Source organism: Danio rerio, chromosome 16, assembly GCF_052040795.2.
Source record: "Danio rerio strain M-AB ecotype USA chromosome 16, GRCz13ab, whole genome shotgun sequence".
NCBI classification, from domain to species: Eukaryota; Metazoa; Chordata; class Actinopteri; order Cypriniformes; family Danionidae; genus Danio; species Danio rerio.
In genome coordinates, this window is record NC_141036.1 from 43,267,917 (window position 1) to 43,281,239 (window position 13,323).

A 13,323-nucleotide genomic window follows, 5' to 3' on the forward strand; every position below is an offset into this window, starting at 1 on the left:
TTTTTGTCTGCTTTTAGAAGCAAATCTATAATTAATCTGGGCACAGAATATGGTGCACTGCTCCTATTGTTTAGTATGCATGTGCAGGGTTTTGATATGTAAACACAAATGAGTATAATGTTCCTCCAGGATGAGGTTGAATATTTACCTCCTTATCAATTTTCATTTTGACATTCAGTATTGTTCTATTGGGCATTCTTAATTTTCAATTTAGTTACACTGAGTGGTAATAATAGCCTACCTACTCCTATAGAGTGGAGGAACTATGATGTCACCTTGTAGGCTCACATGATAAACTCCCTATAGGATTTTCCCATAGTCCAAATCGGATAATCCTTACAAGGAAATACAACTTATAGTGCTTTTATATGTTAAATGCAAATGCAAGAACTAAAAAGCTAACATTAGGCTATAAACGGACTACAGTGCCTTTCAGGGCGCTCACCTGTGACATCAGCACCATCCTACTACAGACAACTTTTCAGGCTTATTTTTAGAAATATGGTCCATGACAAAGATTTACTCTGCTGGTTTATTATTTTATAATCCATGCTATATATTGTAAACAAATAAATACGCAAAAACACTTCTGTATATGGACCTACAGTACGTGCCATTTGGATAGTTTTTATGTGGATAATACATTTTGTTTTGCTTCACGGTTGTTGTAAAAGTTTTAAAACTGTATGTATAAATGTGCCTAGATAGTATTATCATAAGACATGTTTAAATTAGTGTATCGCTCGCGTGCATACAGCCTGCTTACCTTAGTAACAGACGACAGAAATGAGGCATAAGGGGCAAGTTTATATCTTTGATGGAACTTTTTTTGTCACTAAGTACAGCGAAAAGCAACCCATAAAGTTAAATGTATTCAAATGAAGAAAAAAACAGACAAAAAATCTATTGATCTTAATAAAATGACAGTTAATATGTATGTACTTTTATACATTTATTCACAAGTTTGCATTACCGGGAGCAGGAAAGAGACAGTCTGCACTGCTAAGCAGTATCTCCATAATATTGTTCAATTAAACTAAATGATCAACAAATTAATCTGTCTTGACAGTCTTTACAAGTTAAGGCATTATCTACAAACAATATGAATTTCCAATTAGAAAAATACTACAAACTATAAAATACTAAAACTACACAAATACTAATACTCCAAATGCACATAGCAAGCGGGCTGCGTTCCTGACCAGTTCAGCTCAATGACGTATTATGTTTCTGACACCGCCTGCAGTCCCATTTAGCAACTTGATAGCAACTGTCTTTTTAAAAAAAGCTAAACCAATTTTTAAAAAATCAAGAGTGTGATGTAACTGATATGTTTTATGTCAGAGTAAAATGTGAAAGTATCTTGAGTTTGTGTTAGCCACAAACCTTAATTAAGTGATTTAACAGAAATCCCATTCAAAATACCCATTGACTTTGGGATGAGAACCCTGGAACTGCTAAAATGCTAACTCGCCTCCAGGTTTTTGCATGCAAATTGATGTCATAGTTCCTCCACTCTATTGGACAACCCATATTACCCATTGAACTGTTAGAACTAAAATGCTTTCTATTGGACATTTAATATGCTACTCTTGCTTTGGAATTGCAACATGATTCCTTGGCTTTCCAAGTTGCTCAGATAATAAAGTCTGATCAATTGGACAGCCTTGTGAATTCCTCCTGTAGTAACTGACTTGCATATCCCAGAACTGAAAGCATGAACGTCTACCACGATGAAATGCTGAGGATATGGAACCAGCGAAGAAATGATTTAAGCCTCCCCTGATCGATGAGGCGGCTAATCCTGCATGCTAATTAGTTTTGGCCCTTTTCCTACCCTTTCCTCCACACCCTACCCCATCCCACTTCCCCTACACCCCTCTCAGTGGATTCTCCGTCGGGTGAGGAGTGGTCTGCGTGGAGCGTGTGTTCGGCCACGTGTGGTGAGGGCTGGCAGAGCCGCACACGCTTCTGCGTCTCCGTGTCGTACAGCACGCAGTGCAGCGGGCCACTGCGCGAACAGAGACCCTGCAATAACACTGCTGTGTGTCCAGGTAAGCACAGCCCACCTCAGGCCTCTCCTCACCCCCACCATCTTCCTTATCCACCTTTTGTTACCCGCCCCACCTCCACTAAGGCCCGATAGCTTTGCCCACTCACTCTCCAGTTGCTGCCCACCTGAGGCTAACTCTCCCTGCGCTTCCATGTACGGCTGCTCCCCTTCTCAACCCTGGATGCTGGAGAGCCGTGGTAAGATGTTAATGGGTTTAAGTGCAGCATTGTCAGCTAAGTCCCTATAGTTCCCACTGCATGTAGGATGGACTCTCAGTCTCTATTCATTCCATTATTTCAGCTTCCCAGGGGGCCCAGACAAACATGTTTTTCAGATTAAAAAATGTGTCTAGCAAAGCACAATGATGTATTAAGTGCTAATCATATTATGCAGAACTTAGTCCTTGCACACTAAGAGTTCCATGTATACTTGTGGTTTTTATTCTCTGCAATTCTGTGTTCACACTGACAACTTTTTTTATATTATTTTATTTTTTTATTGGTGATTGGTGATAATAACTTGGCAGCCATATTTACAATTTAGGCTTATTTTGAAAACGTAGCCCTATATACGTTTCAGTAGATCGCAAATTATGTAGCCAGAATGGGGTTCAAGTTTGGTGAAGAACAGTTCCAGAAAGCAGGTAAGACAAAAACAAAAGCTAAAAAATAAAATAAACAAGCAAATAACAGTGTGAGAATGTGGTAAAATCTGAAAATGTGGTAAAAATCAGTCGAGGCCTTTTCTTTTTCGGGATTGCTTCACTATTAAACCTAATAAGTTAGGTAACCCAAACCGTTTAAGGAAACCTATTGCTACAAACCATTTGAGTTAGGAAACTAATCTAAATGAGTACTGTGAACTTACTCCATTTAAGTTGAAGTAATGAGGTATTTAATTAACTCATTAATTTCAACACTGGGTTCAAAACTTTTAGTAAATTTTAGTAAATTTTGAGTTGACTACACTCATTTCATTTGATAAAGTTGACTGTTGGGTTTTACAATGTTTTTGAAACACTGCGATTGGATTTAGAATAGTGGGTGGGTAGGTCAATATGTTTACAACACTATTGGTTGGGTTTAGAAAAGGAGGGTGGGGGAGCTGTCAGTTGGTCAGTCTGTCAGTCAACAGCAGCCTCTGGCTGATTTATGTGAGAACACCAGGAGCACTCACGAGAGAAATTTGAGATCTGAAAAAGGGTACACAGCGGCCTCTGGTGTATTCGCGAAAACAAAAACTGGAAAAAAACGTACCTCCTGGGTCGTATTTTGCTCTCTCCAGGGACATGTAATTAGAATGAGCCTGGGTTGCATATTTACCAAATGTGTAAATACAGTACCACAATCCCAAAAACTTCTTGCCAAATTTACCTTTAACTAGCATGTTTCACATTAGCAGATAAATTTGTCTAGATGTTATTTTCTTTCACTTCTGGTTGGCTCAGTCATGTGCTATTCTGAGCACAAATTTCAGGTTTCTGTAGAACCCAAATTTCTAACAGTTGCAGCAGTGACTCAATGACTTTACCAGCTGCCAACTGGGTCATTTATTTGGATGGCAGCCCTTCTGTTCGTAGAGGCGCCATGTTGCAGATTGCCATTTCTCCAAAACATGGCATAAGCAAATTGTCTTGGCCATTATACAGTCTTTGCTACAACCCAAGCTTATTTTGATTGCATACCCTTATATACATTTTGGAGAGAGCAAAATACATCCTATGAGCTACGTTTTTTCCGCAGTTTTTGTTTTCTCAAATCCACCAGAGGCTGCTGTGTATGCTTTTTCAGATCTCAAATTTCTCTCGTGCCTGCTGTTCTCACGTAAATTCACCAGAGGCCACTGTTGACTGACAGATTTACTGACTGACCATCGGGCCGATGCTCCCACCCTCCCCCTTCCCTAAACCCAACAAATAGTGTTACAATTTTATAACATTCTCACCCTGTTAGTTACTTGTTTTATTTTTTAGCTTTTTTTTTGTTGTTTGCGTTCTGGAATTGTTTTTCTCCAGATTCGAACCTGTGGTCGCGGTCAGCGCTGCACAGTCTTAAGTCCGCCAACACACATGTCGAGCAGACTGGATAAACTGGCAAGCTGGTAAGCGAGAAAAAGAACGGTGTCATACCGCCCTGTAGAGTTTGTTTTAAAGATGAAATGCAGCCATATGTAGCACTGGCTATATAATTCACAGTCTCCAGAAATATATAAGGGGCTACATTTTTTAGACTGAGCCTATGTTGCTTTGCTAGTATGTGTTCCTGTCATAACAATATTGGTGGGATACTTAAAAGGGTTATAACTTTTTTGAGTTTCTGATCACAAACAAAAGCGATTTATTTCAGGTATAAGACTTCCTTCTACTTAGACAGGGAATCGGTTTTCTTGCTGCTAAAAATAAAGCAATAATTGCCGCAATACATCATATCCTGAACAAGATGAACAATAATCAATGCATAATACTCAATGTCTTCGCTCCTATTGGTAGACATCCCATTACGTCGCTTCTCATTAAATTTTTCTCAACCTTATCTCATCCCAGTCACTCATATCTTCGTGAAATTGCCAACTCCCATTGGAAATGTATGAATTCAATTCCCTTCAGACTGTTGTCAGTGTGAACTTCTCTTTAGTTTTTCTCCAGTGCATGTGTGTGTTTGTCGAAATGCGTTTTTCTCTCTATAAATCATGCCCTAGCCGCTCTGATTACAGAACATGGGGCGTGGGGCGAGTGGACACCATGGAGCTTGTGTTCATCAACATGCGGCCGTGGCTACAGGGAACGCAACCGCTCCTGCAAGCCACCCCAGTTCGGAGGAAACCCCTGTGATGGTCCAGAGAAACAGACTAAATTCTGCAACATCGCTGTATGCCCAGGTGATCTTCGGGTCTTTAAATACAGACTGCCTCATACAGATTTAATGACTTCCATCAAGCAGCACAATTAAAGCCTAATGTGAGGCACTGTAGGAGCAGGAGATTGAAAGAAACCATTGTGAAGTTCCCAGCAAATGATGGTGATTAATTGAGGCTTTAAATCACTATGGATTGGACTAAAGTTTAGCAACCCAAAGCTCGTCTTCCATTCCCCCCGCAATATATCTTTCAGTAATGTGCCCTTATCACGCAAGCCTCACTTTTGTCTTCCTAATGGCACTTTGTATTTTCTATCCTCATTCAGAATATTTTTCAGTCTCTTATTCTGAGTCTTTTTCTCTGTAGTGGATGGCGTGTGGAACGAGTGGTCTGGTTGGAGTTCCTGTTCTTCAACTTGTTCGAATGGAACAATGCAGCGAATTCGGGAGTGTAACGGGCCCTCGTATGGGGGCTTAGAGTGTCAAGGCGAGTGGCACGAGACACGGGATTGCTTCCTTAGAGAATGTCCTGTGGATGGCCAATGGCAACTTTGGAGCACTTGGTCTGGTTGCACCAAAACCTGTGGTGGAGGAAGTCAGCAGAGACAGAGGCTGTGTTATGGTCCCTTTTTTGGGGGAGAGGCATGCCCGGGGGACCGAGAAGAAGTTAGACGTTGCAATGAGAAGCGATGCCCAGGTAAGACAACCATGTTGCTGTAGTCTAAACTTATGGTAACACTTTATTTTGATGGTTCATTTGAGTATTAGTTGACTTGCTTAAAATCTGTTGATACTGCTCCTTCAACAGACATTTAACTGACTAAGAAACTTTGCAAGTACATGTCAACTTAACCCTAACCCCAACCTAACAATCTACTTATAATGTAATGAGAATCAGTTGGCATGTAGATGCAATTTAACTTAAATTCAACAAATGAACAATTAAAATAAAGTGTGACCAAACGTATTCTTACTATGGCTGAGTTTTTTGTATGTTTGTGCTTTCTGAAATCTTTGGTTTTATGCAGAGCCACATGAAATCTGTGATGAGGAGAATTTCTCTAATGTAGTGTGGAAGAAAACACCTGCAGGGGACACAGCGGCTGTCCGCTGCCCACCAAATGCTGTAGGTAAGACCTGACTCATGCAAACACAAACAAATTGGAATGACTTTCTAAGCAGTCATCACCCTCAAAGCTGTATTCAGACGATTTCAGGACCATGGACAGCTCCAGAAGCTTGGATTTAAGAAGGAAACCAACAACACAGCATACAGTGTTTGAATCAATCTATAATTTTGTCTATGTCTCTGTTCATTTATTTTATTATATGTTGTTCAGTTGGGCTTTCTGTCTAATTATCTATGTGTCTGACTATCTAATGTCTATCTTCTTTCTCCACAATTTCTCCACAAAAAAGTAAATTTATGTTTAATAGACGTAAAATTAGACATCTTGGCCTAAACCAGGCTAAATTTTGGCTGTGATTGAAAATCTGATCTAACAATATTCCAAAAATAATCTAGTCATCAAATGGTCATATTAGACAGACATCACATGCATAACCTGTTTATTTGTCTTTTTTTAAAAAAAATCGTTGGGACATTCACACAGAATGCACACAGAATGCATTTTTCCATTCAAAATATGCCCTATACTTATATATTTTTTTGTTTACATACCTGATGGACATACGTGACCATTACACTCCCATCTCACTTTTTTTTTTTGCAGCTCCTCGCAAATAAGCGTCATGTTTTTAAGATGTCAAGTGATTCAAGCATTTTTTTAAACTACTCCTGAGCACTCACTTCTAAGTTTGGTGTGAATAGCCTTGTTTTAGCCAAGACGTCTATTTTTATATGTGTTTTAACATAATAATGCTTGCTGTAATCTATCTATCTATCTATCTATCTATCTATCTATCTATCTATCTATCTATCTATCTATCTATCTATCTATCTATCTATCTATCTATCTATCTATCTATCTATCTATCTATCTATCTATCTATCTATCTATCTATCTATCTATCTATCTATCTATCTATCTATCTATCTATCTATTATTACAGTGTTTGACCAATCCTCATAATAGATTTGGTAATCATGTCTTACATCTGTGATGCAGGATTAATTCTACGGCGATGTTCATTAGACAATGAGGGTATAGCATACTGGGAGAACCCAACATATATGAAGTGCGTCTCAAATGATTACAGAAGTATCCAAACACTGGTAGGTGACCTCTAAACGAGCCCCCAACTAGGTATTAACTAAAATTGTGTCTGCAAATCTGATTTTTTTTTAATTATTATTATTCCAGACCAGAGATCACCTGTCCAAGGCGCAGCGAGGGCTTGTGGGGGATGGTGTTTCTGAAGTGATGACAAAGCTGAGGGTGACGTCAAGTGATGGAACGAGCTACAGCGGAGATCTTTTGGCTATCATAGATGTGCTAAAAAACATGACAGAGATATTTAGGAGATCCTACTACAGCCCCAGTAATGCAGACATGAGGGTTAGTGTGGTATTATGTGCTTATGGAAAGGTGCTATAGAATGAATAGCTGGATTTAGTTTGGCATAATAAAAGTTTAGTACATGTAACTGGCATACTGTGAGCCTCAAACTTAATTTCCTTGTTATCATGTATTTTTCTGAGTGCAAAATCTTGTTAAAAACAGGCCAATTGGAACTCACACTGACACTGATCCACACACACACACACACACACACACACACATATATACATATAAAATCTCATCACGGCTTACCAGAAAACCACTTTTGGGAAAGATGATTGATACATTTTTTTATATTCTAAATATGTACATTTATCCTGGATAATAAGTTTACAATCTTATGCCAGAAGGGCTATAATGTCAGAAAAGCTATGATGTCTCTTTAACTGTGTCATTTGTTAGTTTAACATGTTTATTGTACAATGTGTACAATTGTACTATGTGTGTATTGAGGCAGCAAACACATGTAGACTGCTGAAAAGAAGTGTTTAACGCATGTTTATGCATGTCATATCACTCAGCGCTAACAGTATGTTTTCTGGAGTGAGGAGATGCGAATAAACTTCAAAAACTCCTCTATTTATGTGGAGGTTCATGCCTCTGTTTTCATATGTTAAACTACAAAATACAACCCTTGACTAAAAAATAATTATGATTTAAACACACTGAAAAAAAATCTGGATTTACCTTTTTTTTTAAGTTAAGTGCTTGTAAACAATTCATTTGGGCTAAATTTAAACAAACAAATTAAATTCAACACATATACACTGTTTTCATCAATTTTGCAGACTTAATTTTGTGTGTGTGTGTGTGTGTGTGTGTGTGTGTGTGTGTAGGCTATATGTGATCCACAACAGGAAACTTTAATTTCACTCACTCCTTCTAGCTAAAATAAACCTCTACATTAATCATATTCACAACTGTTCCAAAATATGGTCAAAACCAAGCTTTATTTTCTGGGGTGATTTTTTGTATAAAAATGGTTTTATATAAAACCATTTCTGGAAAATTTCTGCACTCACCTAACCCACATACCTATATCAGAGAACACTGTAACATAATGAATAAGCACTCTATGGCACCTTTAAAAAAATAATTAAAATAATTGGTTCTTACTGCTTCTGAATGTTATTTTGTTCACAGAATTTTGTGCAGTCTGTGAGTAACTTACTGATGGAGGAAAACAGGGACAGGTGGGAGGAAGCACAACTGGTGAGTAAGCCCTCAGTATCTCTCTGTCTCTCCTGTTCACTCTTTCATTCATCCACTCACACATTCATCATTCACCCATTCTCTCTTTATAATGTTGACATCCTTTCACTCTCTTTCACTTAGTAATTATGCAAGTTTCAGCTGGTTTTAAAAGTGATTAATTGGCTAATTCTCTTCTCTCCACTGCACATCTTTCTTTCAGCTGTTTGTCTCCCGCTGTTTAGTTAGATCATTAGTTAGTTTACGATTTATGCCTTAACGCAAGCTTCAGTTTACATTCTGAAGCAAGGATATCATTAAGCTTTTGCAGCAGCAAAATCAAACGATTATCATTGTAATTTTAAATATTTTTCTTACAAAAATATTTAAAATGCACTTATGGTAAATAACGTTAAGCTCTGTTCTTCTTCCAGCTGGGACCCAATGTTAAGGAGCTTTTTCGTCTAGTAGAGGACTTTGTGGACGTCATCAGCCTTCGCATGAAGGACTTCCAGGATACTTATGAGGTCACGGATAATCTAGGTCAGTTTCCTCTGACATTTATATTTCTGAAATGATGTCATAAGGAGCTACTTTAATAGATGGATATATGGGCAGGAAGCTACAAACCCAAGAAAGAACTGGAGATTTGCATGAAACAAATTACAATAAAAAGTAATTAACCATCTGATGCATAGTGGCCTTTTCTGTGAAAAGGTCTTGAAAGCCCATTTGTAACGATTCAGGGTGTTATTTTACATGCAGATCTTTATAGATAATACGTTTTTTTGTAGTTTCATAAATGACTCTTAGTCATTTTTGCAATTGTGGTTTTTATAATGATGAAGGATTAAAGGAACACTTCACATTTAAATTAAAAAGGCTCATTTCACAAGTAACCTAGGGTAATTTAGTTGAGTTTAACCATTTTTTTAATCAATTCAGCCAATCTCCAGGTCTTTTAGCTTAGCTTGGCATAATCATTGGCTATTGGATCAGATCATTAGCATCTGTAAATTATTATCAGTATTTTTTTTATTTAAAGCTTGACTCTTCTCTAATTACATTGTTTACTAGACGAAAAATTAAAAGTTGCAATTTCCTAGGTTGATGTGGCTAGGAAGGGGCTCAGTAGTTAGCACTATCGCTAAACAGCCAGAAGGTCGCTGGTTTGAGTCCTGGCTGGGTAAATTGGCATTTCTGTGTGCAGTTTGCATGTTCTCCCCATGTTCACATGAGTTTCCTTCTGGTGCTTCGGTTCCCCCCACAGTTTAAAGACATGCGATATATGTAAATTTAATAAACTAAATTGGCCGTAGTGTATGTGTGTGCATTTAATAGTGTATGGGTGATTCCCAGTGCTGGATTGCAGCTTGAAGGGCTCTGTAAAACATATGCTGGATAAGTTGGTGGTTCATTCTTATGTGGCGACCCCTTGTGAATAAAGGGACTAAGCTGATGGAAAATTAATGAGTATGGCTAGGAACTACTCTTCCACTGTAATAATCAAGGGATGTTGCTGGCGTACCAAGTGCAATGATAGTGCTGTTATTTAGAGGACATTTTCAGGCACTGCAAAATATATTTGTGCCTGCTTTAAATAGGAAAGTACAAGAAGTAGATTTTTTGAGTGAGATGCTAATAATCTAACTTGATTCAATGATTTATGCTGATCTAAGCTAAAATGCTCCTGCCAAACCCATGTATTAGCTGAATAGTTTAAAAAAATGGTAAACTTTTGAACTGTATGCGACTTTGTAAAATAAGGCCATTTCCAAAAAATGTTCCTTTATTAACATCTGTCTCAGGGCAAATCTAAAATAATTTACCCATTTTAATTAGTTAACAGTCTGAATCATGCGTCTCTATTACATTGATCCACAAATGGTAATACACAAGAATTCTTATTAGAAATTCAGAGCTGTGAATGAGTCTGTCCCTAACATACAGCTCACAAAGACTTCCAAACATGTGGGCATTTCTAAAGCTTTGGAATCACTCACAAAAGCACGCACATCCCTCCAGCAAAGACTGGTTTTACTCAGCATTCAGGTTCACAAACTCAGCGAGAAGATGAACCGCCATGGTCATACGTTGTGGGCCGCAGCTGGCAGAGTTTAAAAGGGCGCGTGAGGGGTGGCATCAGGTTCTGTTTACCTCTGAATCACTGCGCTCTGATTCTCCCATATTGCCAACACCTGTCCTACAGCAATGACCCATCAGTCCCACACAAAGCTTTAAGACACGGATATAATAGATGCGTACGTAACACCACGCATATATATATCAAACTATATCTCATTTAGCACTAAAATGATTAATTATAGGTTTAATGTTTGGGCTTATTCTCTTTTTTCAAAATAATAATAATAAAATTGTATGTATATATATATATATATATATATATATATATATATATATATATATATATATATATATATAATATATGTGTGTGTGTGTGTGTGTGTGTGTGTGTATATATATATATATATATATATATATATATATATATATATATATATATATATATATATATATATATATATATATATATATATATATATATATATATATATATATAGAAAGAGAAAGAGTACAGAAAGGCCATTTCACAATACACAGAATGTTGAACACAACAATATACAATAGCATCAAGACAGCATACAAAAAAATACATTAAATAAGAAAGTGTGTAGGCTGAAGTGTGTAGCTTTTTCTCTCTGAAAGTTTTAAGCCACAACAAATTGATGTAGAGTGAAGTGTTTAATGTGCATTTTTATGTGATGTTGAACAGAGGGTGGGACGTAGTGTAGCTCCCCCCTCCGCTTTTTTTTCACAAAAAACAGCCAATAGTATTTTGTTTTATTGCATTATTTTGTTTTGTGCATTAAATGTAAAACATCTTGAAGGGGGCGGAGCATGTAAGATTCTAAAGATCATTTGATTGGTTATTATTTGATGAGAAACTGAAGTTTGAGGTGATGTGAATTAATCCGTTCATCCATTTAGGCGGAAGTGACAAACTACAAAATTTACATGGTTATATCAGTTTTATTGAGTATTTTATTGAGTTTTTATAGTGTGCACTAGCTTATAGGCAGGGCCGGACATAACCAATAAGCAAGGTAAGCATTTGCTTAGGGCCTCAAGGAATTAGGGGGCCCCGAGCAATGCCAAGAAGCCTTTATTAATTATATAGATCTTTTATAAATGTTCTATCATATGTTGTAAAATCTGTTATCATCTAAGGTTGTTATATTAATGTTGTTACTTCTTTTTCAAAACCATGGACCCCATGGAATGGTCGTTTCATTCTGCACATGTAAATAATAAAATCCTCTCAGAAATATGGCCAATTAACTGTACTAGTTAGTTTGTGACCTTGTTTTGTATTTGTAAAAATATTGCATTTAATTTTACATTAAAAAGATAAAGGTTTAATTTAAAATATATTTTTTAACATGCAGTTTATTTACAAAAAAATGTCTATAAAGAAAGAGACTGTTTTGAGTTTAAGTGCTAGGGCCGCATACATGGAATGGCTTAGGACCCCCAAATTACAAAGTCCGCCCCTGCTTATGGGTATCCTATAAATGAACAATACTGATACTTACATCTAAAAAAAGTTTTTTTTTTTATTCCATAGGACCTTTAAAATTACTTGGTTTGTTGACACATCAGAAAATAAATGCAGAATCTTCTGCTTAAACCCATTCATACTGAATGTAAATTGTCCCATTACGCTGAATGCAGTAACTTAAGCACAAATGGCTTTCTGAAAGATTTACACAGATTCTAGCATCAAGTTTTCTAAATAAATAAGCCCAGGTCTTTTACTAGGATTGTAAATTTCTTCTGTGATTGAAATGTGGTGTTGCGAAGTGCTACAGAGAATCTGGCTGGCAGCAGGAGTTTGTCTGACAGCATTGAGATGTGATCGCTGTTCAGTGAATCAGGATATTGGTGCTGCTGTGGGTCTTACTGTTCCCGGATTCTTCTTCCAGTGTTGAGCATTCACAAGCGGCCCGTGGCTGGAAATGCAGATATCACTTTCCCTATGAAGGGCTGGAGGGGGATGGTGGACTGGGCTCGCAGCTCTGAGGACAAAGTCAGAGTGGCCAAAAACATCCTGCTCACTGGAAAACCGGGTAGGAAACACACACAGTCAGAAACAACTTCACACACATATGCTTGAAAGCACAGAAGCCTAGTTGTTACTACACATAATTCAAATGCATTCAGCTTTGGCGTTCAAATGCAGTAAGTTAGACTAAGCTTTTGTTTCGCTTTTGTGTTTTGCTTTGTTTCGCTTTATTTTCTTTTGTTTTGTTTTTTGTTTTGTTTCGCTTAGCTGTTTCGTTTTACTTTGCTTTGTTTTGTGTTGTTTTATTTTGCTTTGTTTCGTTTCACTTTGTTTTGTTTTGGTTTGTTTTTTGTTTCACTTTTTGTTTTGTTTTGCTTAGCTTTGTTTAGTTTTGCTTTGTTTTGTTTTGCTAAGCTTTGTTTTGTGTTTTGTTTTGTTTTACTTTGTTTTGTTTTGCTTTGTTTTGTTTAGTTTTGTTTCACTTTTTGTTTCACTTTTTGTTTTGTTTCACTTTGCTTTGTTTTGTTTTGTTTTACAAATTTCTTTTTTAATCAAAATAGTTAAAAAATTAGATTTCACAAATTTTAACAATTTAGTCCATCTTGGTCAGAATTTACA

The 13,323-nt window shown here is 37.0% G+C and overlaps 1 protein-coding gene across 33 annotated transcripts in view; it reads left to right on the forward strand.

The window, feature by feature from the left end:
- The window catches only part of adgrb1a (adhesion G protein-coupled receptor B1a), a 158,947-nt gene that overhangs the window by 76,929 nt on the left and 68,695 nt on the right, over positions 1-13,323 (forward strand). For 10 of the 33 annotated variants that reach the window (XR_015511892.1, XR_015511893.1, XM_087287626.1 and 7 more), the window contains 9 exons: positions 1,887-2,054; positions 4,751-4,930; positions 5,276-5,605; positions 5,937-6,038; positions 7,038-7,144; positions 7,233-7,427; positions 8,574-8,642; positions 9,056-9,164; positions 12,626-12,769. Coding sequence is in view for 27 of the 33 variants with exons in the window: in XM_087287626.1 (XP_087143752.1) it covers positions 1,887-2,054; positions 4,751-4,930; positions 5,276-5,605; positions 5,937-6,038; positions 7,038-7,144; positions 7,233-7,427; positions 8,574-8,642; positions 9,056-9,164; positions 12,626-12,769 (1,404 nt within the window). In the remaining 6 variants the exon portion in view is untranslated. The remainder of the gene's footprint in view (positions 1-1,886; positions 2,055-4,750; positions 4,931-5,275; positions 5,606-5,936; positions 6,039-7,037; positions 7,145-7,232; positions 7,428-8,573; positions 8,643-9,055; positions 9,165-12,625; positions 12,770-13,323) is intronic. The other 23 variants (XR_015511897.1, XM_087287639.1, XM_087287642.1 and 20 more) reach the window with 3 other exon arrangements.